The sequence below is a fragment of the Acinonyx jubatus genome, chromosome C1, assembly GCF_027475565.1.
Source record: "Acinonyx jubatus isolate Ajub_Pintada_27869175 chromosome C1, VMU_Ajub_asm_v1.0, whole genome shotgun sequence".
Lineage (NCBI taxonomy): Eukaryota > Metazoa > Chordata > Mammalia > Carnivora > Felidae > Acinonyx > Acinonyx jubatus.
Genome location: NC_069381.1, coordinates 38,145,581 through 38,160,245, shown reverse-complemented (window position 1 = coordinate 38,160,245; position 14,665 = coordinate 38,145,581). Strand labels below are relative to the sequence as shown.

Below are 14,665 nucleotides of genomic sequence, written 5' to 3'. Positions count from 1 at the left end.
AGGCAGAATTCCATCTTCCCATCCCCAGTCCTCAACCACTCCTTTGACCCCCTCAATCCTTCAGATTGGCACTTCATGGCTCAGTTTCCCCTTGGCCAGGGCTCTCCTTCTGGGGCCTGTTCATCTCAGGACACTTTTCCACCTCCTTCAGCCTCAGTGTGTTCTCACCAATAAGCAGGAACACTCACAGAAGTTGGGTACTGAGGGAGGCCGACGAGGATGGGTTTGTGTATCCCCATTGCAAAGGTGGATCCATAGGAGATCCACAAGCTGCCAGCTGCCTCAGTGAGTGGTGGAGCGGGGCCAAAACCACCGTGCCCTGTGCCTCCTCAACTTGGATAACAGGAAAAGATCTAGCAGTGAGAACTGGAATTGTTTCTCTTAAAGATACAGGTTATCTTCTCTACTTTGAAGGGCCTTTTGCACCACTGACTGAAAGATTATCCACAATTCCTCCCAGATTGTTTTAAGAACAGATTTCAGAGTGGCAGGACACTTCAGAACCCTCCTTTTTCTCCCTGGAGTTCATTTTTCTGGGGGGCTGAGAGACAAGTCCAGGCTGTCCCTCTGTTACCTGCTTGGGGAGCCAAAACACGTAGGAGCTGCTGGGCTTTTCTCCACTGCCAGAATAGGAATGTGCTTTCCTCTTAGAACAAGGCTTTGCCTGATGGTCATTGCCTTTGGTGTGGCTGTGTGGCAGGCTTGTTCCCTGCTGGATTTGCCAATCAGAGGAAATGGAGGTAGGAAAGGGCTCCTTACAGACACGAGCTTGCCTCTCTGAACATCTGCTTTGGGCTTGACATTAGGTGCTTGTCATATTTAAAACAGCCTCTGCAGTAGATAGGATCATCAACTGAGGCCCCAAGAGTAGGCTCAGAGAGATTAAGTAGCTTTCCTGAGGCTACACAACCAGTAGATGGTGAAACCGGCTTTCAAATTGAGGCCTATCTCCCTTTTCCATCCACCAGGTAGGCCGAGCCCACAGGCACCCAGACCCTGTGTTTCTACAGCGGCCGTGTCACTCCTGCCTGCATGATTAGACCTCCTTTGTGTGCTGCAGTGGATTCTGGGACTGATGAACCCTTGAGCTATTGGATGGAAGTAGTTTTTATAGAAATTATCTCTTTAAATGAGAGCCCAGTCCAACCCCTCACCCCCATCTTGTAGATGGGAAAACTGAGGACTAGAGAGGGGCCAGGACATGCCTAGGCAATATGGAATCTAAACAAATTCATCATAATGAAGCAGCAGAAGGTTAATATTGAGCCAAGATGGATGAATGGAATCATTCTGGCCACCGGGGTTCTACAGGGCCCAGAGTCTGGCCATAGTCTCTCTCCATTACTGTTCCAGGCAGCTGAGTTTGGTTGGAGGTAATTCTTAAAGTTGCAGCACCCTAGTCCTACAGGGAGTCCCAGAATTCACTTAGTGCACCCTCCTACACGGGACAGGAAGCCCTGTGTAGCCTCCTTGCCTCCTGGAACATCCCTCTAGACACAGGAAGCTCACTCACTGCCTTCCAGTGCAGCCCATTCCATTATTGGATGGTTCTGACTGTAGGGAAACATATTTGTACAAGAACATTTATTAGACTCTTCCTTTGTCCCAGGCCCTATGCTGGGCACAGGGAAATCAAATAGCTAAGACCCTGGAACTGCCTTAAAAAGTCACAGTCTCATCAGCAGATGGGTAGAATCCAGTGTGAGCCTTGCTGTGCTCCTGGGCTCTCCGGGCACTGGAAGAAGATATAGAGGAAGGCTCAGGAGATAACGGGGGCAGGGGTACCGTAGGTGGCTGGGGAAGGCCCCAGATGAGGAACTAGTTAGGTTCACCCAAAGGAAGAGGAAGAGAACAGTACCTCAGGCAACAGGACAGCCTGAACAAGGACTTGGCGTTAATGAGAGAAGCTGGCTCTCTCAAGTAGGTTCTGGCTGGACCGCACAGTGAAGAGGTAGATAGGAAGGAGTGCGTGTCTGGCAGGGCAGACTCATGCTGTTCTGCACATTCCTGCCGTTTGGATGCTTATCTGGGCCCAGATGGTTGGGTGGAGAAGGAAGTGCTAGAACCACAGATGAAGAACCAACCCAGTTTTGACTGCCCCACCAGCTGGCGGAAGATAGGCTCAGAGCTCCTGGGGGGTGAGATGAATCCTGGGGACACTCCCTCATCCTGCCCCCCATGGAGTTCTTCACAGACTGTTCCCCCATGCCCCAGGAAGGTCAGAGATGAACTGAGGGTCTCACAGAATGGGTATTACGTGACAAGCCTGTGAAATCTGAAAAGTGCAGTTAGCTGAGGAGGTGTAGAGTAGTGGAAAGAGCAGGTCTTTGGAGCTAACAGCCCAGAATTGAGTACTCACCCCCTGTGCAACTTTTGGCAAATTATTTTACCACTCTGAGCCTCTACAGAGATAATAAGATCCGTTTTTCAGGACTTCCATGAGGATTAAATTCTTTCATTCAACACATGTTCAATGACTGATGTGCGCCAGAGACATTGTACTGGGTGCTGGGGAGATAGCAGTGAGCCAAGGTCCATGGCTGACCTTGGAGTTGCCATCTAGCCAGGGGGATATGAAACAAATAATTACTTGACATCAGTGTGAAAAATACTGCAGAGATTTTTTTTAAAAAGAGATTTTGGCATAAGGCATATAACAAAGAAGACGTTCAGTAGGCATTGGTCAGGTTCGCAGAGATAAGCAAATAAGTCATTTGAAATAGGCATCTGCAGTTCCTCAGAGTGGGACCCCCATGACTGGGAACCTGGGCCCTCGCCTGCCATGCCTTGCTGGGTTTCCGCCCCATGGTGAGGGGATGCTCACAGGTCCTTCCCAGCTCTGCTGCTCTGTGGTTCTGACTCCCAAGGAGGAGACCCCACTGTGGGGACATCCATGTGAGCCGCAGGGACTTGCCAATCTGGTGTTGAGGGCTCTACCGGCTTCTCCTGCCTCTGCCCAGCAAAGCCTGCTCCAACCCTCACTCACAGAAGGCAGTGGGAAAATCAGGAGTGAGGGGGAGAAGGACCCAAAGAGCCACTATTTACTGTGATCCCATCCCCTGCCTGACTGCCCCTCCACCTTCCCCAGACCTCGTCACACATCAGTGCTCCAGCCAGAGCTCACCTCCCCCTGAAGCTTCCCAGGGTCACCAAGTCAGTAGTGACCTTTCCCTCCCCAGACTGGTGGACTTGTGCAGATCGTTAGGCTGCCAACTTCCTGGCTGGTCAGGGAGCCTTGATTATGTGCCACTTGCCTTCACTGGATGGGGATAACTCCTTGCCCAGCCGTTTGCTCCCAATGAGTTCCTGCCCATCCATCCTCCAGACCCCAGCACACAAGTATGTGGCTGTCTTTCTGAAGCCCTCCTAGCGTCCTCCAGGTGGAGCATCCCTTCCTTTGCTTTTGTTCCCAAGTCTTCATCCTTACCCTTGTCAACCACATGGGGTGGTGACCTGTTGCCTGTCTTTTGTCACCACTGGGCTGTGAGCCAATCAGGGCCATCTAGCCTAGTACTGGCACTTAGTAGGTGCTTAGTAGATTCTCACTGAAGGAATGAGACCAGATAGGTCCCCACTGTCACTGGAAGCATAAATATGGGGCAAAAAAACCCAGATGTGTAGTGACAATAGCAGGTGAAAGTGGCCGATACCTTTCGTGAAAAAAATGATAGGGCCCATAGGGATCCGCCTGCCCAGCTCTGCACCATGTCCCCTGCCTCTTTCCAAGGCTCTTGTGCACCTCCTTCACTGTTGCATAGCTCTTCCCATGCTTAAGTCTTTAAACAGAGTGGAATCCTCTTTCTTCTACCCAATCCAGTGTGCCTCTGTGCCACAGTAGGTGTTCCGAATGCATGTAAGAATTTTGACTTGATTGACTTTGCATTTAGGAAGAAACTGGAATTATACCTGTAGCAGAGACACTTCCTGTTCACTGGCAGAAGGAAATGGAAGGATTAAGTATGTTTTAAGAAAAGTCTAATATTATTAGCCCATCTGTTACTCAGAAATGGTATCTACTGTTCAAACATATACACATATTTTGAAGAAATGGATGACTTCTGAACCTCCTGGAAGTCACACAAGCATTAACTTTTTAGAAAGTTTTCAAGAAGAACAGCATTAGTCTAATTTAAGCCAGACAAAACCAGAAAGATATAATTTCATTTATTCGTTGTGCCAATGTTTATCAAGCCGCTTTCTCTGTGCCATGATTCCCATTTTATGGAAGAGGCCCCTGGGGCTTAAAGAGGTCAAATAAATAACAGAACCTGGACTTGCACCTGGTTTTCTAACTAAATCCAGTGCTTGTCTGTCAAATCACAGCTATTTGTATGCAAAGAAATGGAGTTTCACATGTAAAATTCTCAACTTCTCCAGAACTGGGGCATGTTGTATTTTCTCTGGGTCCCCAGTGCCTTACAGGGCCCAGATCTGGGTATGCGTTCAGGGATTGCATACTGAATGGGTTCCTGAATGACTGAATGAAAAGACAAGTACTACCTTTTATGCTTTTGTAAAAGCTTCCCTTACCCAGCTGAGAGGCTTCTCTTCATGGAAGGTGTATTTTCCCCAAAATAAACCTGAAGTAGATCAAAGGGCCTTTTTTTTTCTTTTTAATTCCTACTCTTCCCACAAAGTGAAAAAAGTTCCTTTGTTACTTAAAATATCTGCACCAGATCGTACAATGCTGTCTCTTAGCACAAGTGCTTATTATTGTGGCTAATTTGGTCACATGTGTTTGAAGGAGAACAATGCCTCAGAAATTTTTAAAAGCAAAACAGCAATCTGAGGCATTTGTTGTAATGAGATGTAAATTGCCAACATCGGTAGTAGAACCGGCTAAAATTTGCAATGAAATGTTTTTCTCCCCCACTCCCTTAAATTAAAAGCACTAGAGGCCCTCCCTCTTCTCCCCAAAGAAATCATGCGCTTTTTTTTTTTGTTCCTTTTCTCTTTTCTCTTGGATTCTGTAATACGGAACACCCTGCTTTACTCCCGGATTCACTGTTTTGTTTATCTGCCATTTCCTGATCCTCTGTTTTGTGCCTGCCTCGGTGCTGGACTCTTCCAGAGGCATTATCAGCTTGCATGGTGGCTATTGGTAATCCACATTTTGCAGGTAGGAAAGCTGAGGCACAGAGAGGTGAGGTGATTTGTCTGAGGTTATGCAGCTGTGATTTACCCCCAGTTCCCTTGAGGAACCCCTTCCAAGATGTGCCTTTGGCTGGTCTGCCCTCCGGGCTGAGGCTGAGGAGCCAGGTACCTTCTGTGTACAGTACTGAAGACGGGGCAGCTGCAGAGAGCAGTACTGACACCTGGCAGCCTCCGGATGCTCCACGGTGCTGACGGACAATGGGAGGAAATAGTTTTCCCTGGGAGCCAGAAGATCCCAGTGCAGCAGTCCCTGAGGAGATCGGCATGAGCCCGAGGGAGCGTGGGTGTGCCGTGGAGTGCCAGGACGGACTCTGTGCACCAAGGCCATGGTTTAGTGGTGGGCTAACTGAAGCACCCAGGAATAACTTGTGCATGAAGGAGGTGGAGCAGGGGTGAGCACTGTTTACCGAGTACCCAGTCTGCACCAGACTCTGGCGTAGTCATTTCATATATATGGTCAACTCACCGAATCTTCAGTCTCGCCAGGTCTCTGTTGTCATTGCTTCTTTCAAGTGAGGCCACAGGGCCAGGAAGGTTAAGTAATCATTAATGTGGAAGTTACCTGTTGAGGGTAGAATGTGAACCAGACACTGCTGAGCCCTGGTCTCTGAAATAAGAAGACACAGTCCCTGCCTGGCCTCAAGCCTCACCATCTAGTGGGGGGGGACATGCCTAGAAACAGCTGAGAGCATCTGATTATATGGGGCGGGGGGTCCACACGGGGACAGAGCTCACCCACCTGAGGAAGCTTACAACTCACCTAAACAGTAAATGGGGAATCCAGAATTTAAACTCCAGGCTCTGACTCCAAATTCCAAGCCAACAGGTGGAGAGAACAGCTTCCTCCTTTTGAAGAGATGGAGGAGGTGGCATTTGAGTCAGGCCTTGAGGTCCGGGTGGAGTTCAGCTAGGTGGGCATCTGTGGGGTAGACTGATCCGACAGCAGGAGGGACACAAGCACAGACTGGGAAGCTGGAAGGAATGGTGTATGCGTGGGGAAGGCCAGGCTGTCACTTTGGAGTGGAGTCCGACTGGGAGGTTGGGGTGGGGATGTGGCAAGGGGGCAGCAGAGGATGGAGCCAGAGAAGCATCTCTCAACCCTCGGTCCTCATGTCCCTTATATGTCCCTCTGTAGCCATCGGAATCGTCCATTCTGTCGGCAGTTTCCAATTTCTACTTGACAGACCTAAGTTCTACTTTGTGGGCTGTCAAAAGGTCACAGTAGTTTAAGAACAGCTCCCACCCACCCTAGCCTGTACCCCCAAGCACCTCAACTCGGCAGCAGGATTTTGTTTCAGAACCTTTGCCCTGGCCTGTTTAAGTCCCTGCCCACCCCTCCACCCCCAACTCTCTCCCCTCCTGTCACGAAGAATTTACTGAGAGCCTGCAATGTGCCAGCCAGTGCTCTGGCTGCCAAGACTGCACAGAGAATAAAACTTTGCCCCCAAAGAGCTTCACAGTCTAGTGCAGACAACAGATTGGCAGATGATTGCAGACAGAATTTGCTGGAAGTATTTACAAAGTAGAGACTCCCCCTACCTGGTGGTGATCAGAGCAAGGCCTCACAGAGGGGACCCCTAAGCTCCATTCTTGGCAGGCAGATGAGGTGGCATTATGCAAGGCCGAGACTTCCAAGGCATAGAGGCCGGGACAGCATGGCATATGGCCCCTCTGCAGAGGTGAGTATCAGGTGAGAACAAGAACTGAGCACCAGGGGTAGAGAGGAGGTTGGTTGTTCTGGGCCTTACGGAGGCTACAACGTATGACCTAATTTTGAGGGTAACTAGGAAGGAAGGTGCTAAGCAAGGAAGGACACGGTTTCAAGGAGATCTCTTTGGCAGCCATTGTGGAGATGGGTGGGGGAGAACCGGACTAAAGTCAGAGCTGAACTGGAGTCATTCTCTTGTCCAACATCTTCCTCTCCTAGAAGGAAAAAGAGACTTTAGAGGAGGGGCACAATCTTGCCAAAGATGACCTGTGAGCCAGTGGCTACGGGGACCTCATCTTCTCAGCCCATCCCCTTTTCCTGTTGCTGAATGTCAGAGCAGGAAGGGACTTCAGATGCCAACTGGGCCATGCCCTTTAGGGGAAACTGGAGTAATTACCTCTGCCCTGATCTCAGAAAAGATCAAATGCTCCACTTGAGTTTGTATCTCAGAAATTCAACCTGAGATCTCACACAGAGAGAAGAGAGACTTTGGCATCTGCTTCTGAAACTGTAGAAGTATTCATTCATTGTTGTCATTCTTTAATTCATTTAGCAAACATTCAGAGACTAGGTACTCAGTGCCAGGTGCTGGGGGCAAAGAGAAGAGTGGGACCCGGGCCCAGCCCCTACATACATCACACAGTGTTAGGAGATGCCCTCAGCACAGTTCTGATGCTGTCTGTCCTTCACTCTGTCAACGTCTGCATCTACAATTCACTCACCTGCGGTCACACAATTAAAACAGCAGAGCCAGGCATAGGACCTAACCTTGCTCTACCATGATGAACCATTTTTTTTCATCAGCACTCTTTTGCTTCCCAGCCATGTTGCATTCTGCTTTGTACAAGGCTTATGCTTGCATCCTTAAAGACTACAGAGATTCTGTCTTACAGATGGTAGCTGCCAGCAACTCAGGAATGATATTCTTGTTCTGGGAAGCCCTGTCATGAGGAATTTTAGTAACAAAATCACCAATACCTTCTCTGCCACCAGCCAAAGTCTGGGGTGTGGTAGTTGAGCATAGAATTGGAACCAGATTGTAATTTAGTGTATAAAGAACTCCTTATCAGGCGATCCACATAGTTAGAATAAGGGAAGATTGGACCTTGAAATTCATTGGTTACTTCAGGTATAAGCATAGCCCAGGGGGACCCACTATAGCAGTAGCTAACTCCCAGATCCCAGACAGCTCAAGAAATGTTTGTGTCGGGAACATTTCCAGGGTACTGAGCTCTCCGTTGGCCTTTGGAGTTGCTCTCCTGCAAAAGTTAATCAAGTCATTCAGCCTTATTTACTCACTTTCATCCTGTTTCTCTGCCCTTTGGTAATCAAGACACAATAGGTGATTTAAAAAATAGTCCGTCATTTTTAAAAGCTTAATGGAGAAGAAAAAATACTCCCCTTAGAAACCACCACCATTTATCTAGCGTCCTTTCACTGTTTAAGCTGCGCGTAATTTGTGTTGATTGCATTAAAATAGAAATCAGGGTAGCTGCTAGATCAGGCAATCAGAAGCTTAATCTGTATTGTATTTTAATTTCTTGGTTGAAATGCTCCTGTCTAGGTAGATACTAGGTCTTAGGGAGAGGGAGGCCTTTGCATTTGTCCCCACTGCTTTCCTAACCTCTGTTCTTAGGCTGTGGCCCGCTCCACTGCAGGCTGCAGAAGTGGGGTGTTAGCAAATACACACTTTGCATATTGCAGCGATTGCCACCCCTTGTGCACCCCAGTCTTAACAGGACCTCTTTTTCTGACCAGGAAGTTGATTCCCCTGCATTTCCATTCAGACAATGACACCCTCAAAGACCACTTCTCATTCATACTTAATTAGAGTCTTGTTCATTCTTGTCTTCCAATTTCCTACCTTTTCCCTTGTGACGTTCGTATCTCATATTATTTTCAAGCCTGGGTTTAAGTGTAGTCCAACGGAAAAAATAAACCAGCATATTTATTTTGTGCCACTGTGTGCTGATAGATGCGTAGTTAAAAATATTTGCCTTTTATTGTCCTTGGAGTTCTAGACAGATCTCTTTTCTTAACTGCCTAGGTCCCGCCATTGACTTGGAAAAAGTAAAGTCAGAATGTCTCGAGCCCGAGCCGGAGTTACGGAGCACTTTCAGTGAGGAAGCAAATACGTCGTCCTATTACCCCGCTCCTGCACCTGTCATGGACAAGTATATCCTAGACAATGGCAAGGTAGTGTTTCAAGCTCAATATCCATTCCCTGCAAGTGTTTGTTAGTCAGAGTGACGATGGAGAGTTTGGTGGGAGCTTCCTGAGACCCAGCGTGGCCACTTGGCCTCCTGGCCCGGGCCTCAGTAACTATTTCCAGAGTTCTTGTGTTGTAACTAGTGGAGCTAAACTGGGACTTGTTCTTTTTCTCTTCCCTTTTTTTTTTTTAAATACTGGGCCAAAGCAAGTATAAAACTAAACTGACGTTTTAAATAGCTTAGTAGTGAGAAAGATTTAAAAAGGCAGGGTGGTTTGATGAAACTTGTCCTACCCTCCTATAAAAACCAGACACATAAAATTTATAAGGTGTACCAGAAATACACCTGAATGACAGAGAACAACTCAATATGTATCTGTTCACCATTCGCGAAGTATCTATATGTTCTAAGCCCTGTGCTAGATGCCAAGGATAAACTGGTAAATGAGAAGGGCTCCTTGTCCCTAAGCTGTTTCCAAGCTGTATATTCAAACAGTGGTTAGGCCACAGTCCTAGGACCACATATAACTTCTCAGATTTTCTTGTAAGGCTATTGAAAAAAAAAAGTCATGAAAGAAAACTTAAGCATTATTAATTCTATTAGTACAGGGGTGAAAACTAATGGAATAGCCTTTGGAAGTCTTAAAGTCACGTGTCATAGCAGCTGGGCAGGGAGAAAATGTTCTAACATCCTTCTGATATCCAAATGGATTCATCTTGGAAGAAGTATATTGGAGCCCTTTGTCTAGGCACTGGTCAAATTCAGTTTTAGTGTTATATTTCTGCCACCCTGGCATACAGTACAGACATCACCTCTCATTCTCCCCAAAGAATCATCTGTGTCAGTCTGTTTTTCTTGCCTCGTGCTTCAAAAGGTCTCTGTTTATCCAGTATTGTTCCCCAGTGGGCTGATGAGAAAGAAAAGGTTGTTTTATTTGGGTTTGTCCAGATATATCCTTGCAACTGGCCAGATTGAGGCAAAAAACAAATATTGTCAGCTGAGGAAATGAAACCTGTTAGTCTTTAGGGCTCTCTTGGATATGCTGCCATTCCCTCATCTCCCACCGAGCACTTCCTCCCCTGCAGAGGCAGAACTGATGGGCCAGGTCATCGCCCATTCTGTCTTGACTTGCTCCAGCCAACAGGCTTTAAAAGTCTGCTTTGCAGGGGAGAGGTGGCATGCCAGAGTGGAAATAGGCAGTCGGGAACCCGAATGCTCAGCATAGCTCTGTCTCTGTCCTTTCTGTGTAACTTTGCTCGGGTGGATCTTTCTCTTTGCTGGGCCTCGGTGCCCAGATCTGTGTGAGGAGGGACGGATTCATGCTCTCCATGGGCCTGTAGTCACTCCAGCTGTGTATCTAAGTTGGGTGAATCTTCCCCAATTGAAGATAAAGAAAAGAAAGGACCATTCTGTGTTTGTTGATTCCTTTTTAGTGACGACGGCACTGTACGGTGACTAGAGACTTTTTCTTAAAGTAGCTTCCAAGAGAACACTATTTCTCTCTTCCTTTGAAAACTGATGGACAGTTTCTGAGCATTCTGGGGGCCTCTTTTGCAAAGGTATCATTTTTCCATTTCCAGAAAATGGGTGTCTCAAACCTCACTTAATGTTTCCCTGGGAGTTGCACAACAAATCTTGAAATTGCCAGTATTGTTTTTTCATTGGTTGTTGCCAACGTGTTGCTGTAAAACTAACCTGACTTTTGTTTGCAACTAATTTGAAGCTCGACAGAGAAATTTATGAAGGGAGAGGAAAGGAAGTGGACAGACTAGAAATGGATGGCAGCTTCCCAGAGCAGCATTCCCTCGTCCTCATTGTTCTTGGCTCTGCTATCCTTTCTGACCCTCTCTTCTCTCTGCCTGCATGAACAAAAGCCTTAATCTCTGCAAAGCCTAGAGCATTAGAATGGGATCCACTTCCTAGTAGGAAACTAGTTTTGTCCTACAAAACATTTCACAAAGCCATTTTTTGATCAAGTCCCATCCTGCCAGATGCCATATTTTTAAAACCTCCCTTGACACATAAGGCTAACATTATGGTCAAATAGTTAACAATGGTTTATGTGTATAATAGGGCTTGCCGCAAAAGTTACTTTCTGATTTTGATAAAGTTCATTGCTTTTCTTTATCTCAAAACCTCATTGAATCCTAGAGCTGCAAAGACTATTAAAGTTTACATAGTCTAATTTATAAATGGCATAGTTGGGGAAGCACATCCAGAGAAGGGCTCCTCTATAATTATAGAACAGGCTAGAAACAAACAGGTAGGAACTGGAAGGCAGGTCTCCTGGTTCCCAGGCCAGTGCTCTTTCCAGTCTATTCTGCTCCATCTCTGAAAACTGGGCATTGTTCCAGGTGACCCTTATTTTGCTGACCTCGGGAGCCCTTGTCCCAACATATACCTGTGATTGGCCTTACCCAGAGCCATTTCTTTCTGTGCTGTAAAGCTGGCCTTGTACTCAAGTTCATGTCAGAAAATATTTTCTTCTCTAAGGAAAAGCAGCTCATCAGAACTGAAAGCCTGTGCCATTAAAACATATTAAATGTGCCCTTCTGTTTCTCCTGCTTTGTGTTCAGACTAGTCCTGATCATTTTGAACGGGACCAAAGAGGCAAAGCCTCAATGCGTCCCCATGGAGATGTACTGTGAAGGACTGAATCAGGTGGTGAAGGCTCACAGAAGGCTAGAAATTCAGAGGGGATAGAACTTAGCCATGGAGAGTTAAAGAGTGTTTCCTGGATTTGGGACTGGGGCTTGGAAGATTAGCAGGCTTAAGAAGACATAGGCGAAGGCATTCATTTCTGGACAGGGGAAAGGCATCAGTGGAGACATAGCTGGGGGGTGCGTTGGGGGTGTGCTGTCCTCCTGACGTTTTATTCATGTTATGTCATATAATCCTCAGAACAGCTTTTTGCGTTAGGTGGTATTCTGCCTGTTGTCCATCTGAGAAAAGTGAGACTCAGGTAAAGTGACTAGCCGATTGCCACCTAGGGCTGAAGACTCCAGCACCCCCTTTTCTGTTACCACACACTGAAAGTAGAAGGAAATGCGGGAGTTTGCAAGCTTCATCACGATGGCCATAGCAGGAGAATAAAGGCTAGCAAGTTGAATGGAAAGAGGATTCTGGAGGGCCTCTAAAGATGACTGTGGAGGTTAGATTGATGTGATAGGAAAGAGGGAGCCATTCAAGATTCCAGAGTGTTCACACAGAAACACGGAGTTGAAAGACTGTGGAAGTAATCTAGTCAAAGAAGGAAAGCTGTGTTTTAGGGAGACTAATCTGGCAGTGTTTATAGGGTGAGTTGAAGGGAGCAGGGACTAGAGGCAGGAAGGCCAGCCCATGGCTTCTTCTGGTTTCCCTGTCTGCCATAGTGATGTGCAGTGAGTGCCGGCAGGGGAAGTGGCTGGGCCAGCACAGAGGAAAACTCAAAAAGAAACCTCATGGAATATAGATATGTTAGATAGGCTATGTGTCCACCACGTTGGCACCACTGTGACACTGGCAGCAGCAGAAGGCCTGGGGAACTTGGGCTCTAGGGCCATACAGATTTGGGTCTGAATCTTGACTCCAAAATTTACTGCTGGTATGTCTTACGGAAAGTAATTTAGTCCTTCTGAATCTCTATTCGTGTCTGTAAAGTGGGAATAATAACTGCTACCTATTTCCATCTCTTAAGGTCATTATGAGGATTAGATAAATTGAGGGTACAATACCTGGTTCATTATAGGTACTCAAAAAATATTAGTGTCCCCCTTCTCTAGCAGAACATGGGCTAAAATGACTGTCACCTCTCTTTTAAGAATAATAAATTAAAAGATTATAGGAAAGCAAGGCCCAGGGTGGAAAAGAGCAGAAATCTTTGAAAAACGGACGCTGTCTTCCATTCTAAGGTTTTCTAATTCTGAATTTAATCTAATTCAAATTCCTTGTTTCCCCCTTATCTCAGGAAGCTTGTGAGGTAGCTTCAGAGTGTCATCAGAGGGAGGTGACTTGGGGCCCAGCAGGGAGCAGCAGGAAACTTGTCCCCAGCATGCCTGATCTGGCACACAGACTGCCCACCTGCGGTTCAGACTGCAGAGGAAAGGCCAGACTTGACCTTGGATCAGTGTTGCCCAGCTGGCCCCAGGCAGCACATCTCACTTCCAGGGTTGCTTATCTTCCTGAGCCATATGAACAGATTTGCGGCACTGAAATTTGCAGCACAGGAAGACCAGGTGGATCTGGTTACCTGACACCAGGCCTGCAGGGATCTCAATGATCTTGTGAGCAAAAAAAAGTGAAGGCAGATGAGGCCAGGTGGATTGGTTACTTGCTGACATCCGTGAGTGGGCTGTGTTGCTGGGCTATTTTGTTTTCCGTTTTGGATGGCTGAAAAACCTCAGTAATTGGTGAAGGAAGAAGTGTTGCTGACTGACCTGTCTTCCCATCTGTGTGTACCCACCTTCTTTTCTAAGCCAGTCTTCAGTAGAAAGATCTTCAGCCATCTTTGAACGGTGGTTCTTGCCAGTCTGCCATCAGTGTGGGTGTGTGTGCGGTCTCTAAGGCCAGGACCTCTCCCAAGAGGTCTCCTGACCACATGATGTTTTTGACCTACGGTTCTTTCTGAAGACAAGGACTTTGGGCAGAGCTCTTTCATTACCCTTAGAAAGTTCAGCTCATTAGCAGCTGCCTCCCCTCCTTCTCCACAGAAGCCATTTCCACCCTCCACAGACTCAGGAGAAACACAACATAAATGGCAGTGTCGAAGTCAAAACTCCATTTTTTAATGATTAGCAAATGGTTTTTGAGTTGTTAAAAGAGCCAGAAAAGAGAAAAAATTTGAAAGCCTATAGCTTATTGCTAGATCGTTCTGAGTCGTCTTACATTTACCGACTCTGCCCTGAAACCTTCTGAGACCTTCCCTTCCAGGGAGCACTAGGCCGTATTCTGTTCCATCAGAACAGAATCAGACTGAGGACACTGTGGTTGTATTTAATTTATCAAAATCATAGGTGTTCTGAGCCAGAAGGAACTTAGAGATGAAATCCCACTCTCCCAGTTTAGTTCATGGGAAACTGAAGCTAGAGGTAGGAAAGGACTTGCACAAACACACTCCAGTTAATGGTGGAGTCTGGTGGCTGTCCTCCCGGCTCCAGCTGGCAGTGGTTTTCAAACTCAGCTGTACATTGGAATTACTTAGGGAACTTTCACCTACCCCTGTACCCAGGTCCCACCCAGAGTAATAATTCAGAATCCCTGGGAATGGGGCCCAGGCACCAGCGTGTGCCACTGTTGGGAACCACTATGCTGGGATTTGTGCCCCAGCATGTTCACAGCAAAGGGAGAGAAGTCTTTCTAAAGTGTAACAGAGAAGGAAGTGAAACGTACACGTTCTGAGATTTGCTTGGGCTCCAAGTGGCCCTGTTATAACATGAGTATGTTTAGAATCCCAACCCTGTAACATAATAGTTGAGTGACTTTTGGCAACTGGTTTCACCTTTCTCAACCCGGTTTTTCCATCGGAAATGAAAATAGTATCCCAACACCTTCCTTCCAGGGTTGCCACGAAGATTTGAGAGAGTGGGTATAATGCACTCGAATAAGGCCTGGTGCA

At 46.9% G+C, this 14,665-nt stretch overlaps 1 protein-coding gene across 8 annotated transcripts in view; it reads left to right on the top strand.

Moving 5' to 3' along the window:
• LOC106973620 (BEN domain-containing protein 5) overlaps positions 1-14,665 on the top strand; it is a 1,423,832-nt gene that overhangs the window by 1,195,384 nt on the left and 213,783 nt on the right. For 5 of the 8 annotated variants that reach the window (XM_053213936.1, XM_027059246.2, XM_053213954.1 and 2 more), the window contains one exon: positions 8,910-9,058. The exons of the other annotated variants lie outside the window; for them this stretch is intronic. In XM_053213936.1, coding sequence (XP_053069911.1) covers positions 8,910-9,058 — 149 coding nt within the window. The remainder of the gene's footprint in view (positions 1-8,909; positions 9,059-14,665) is intronic. 8 annotated transcript variants of the gene reach the window in all.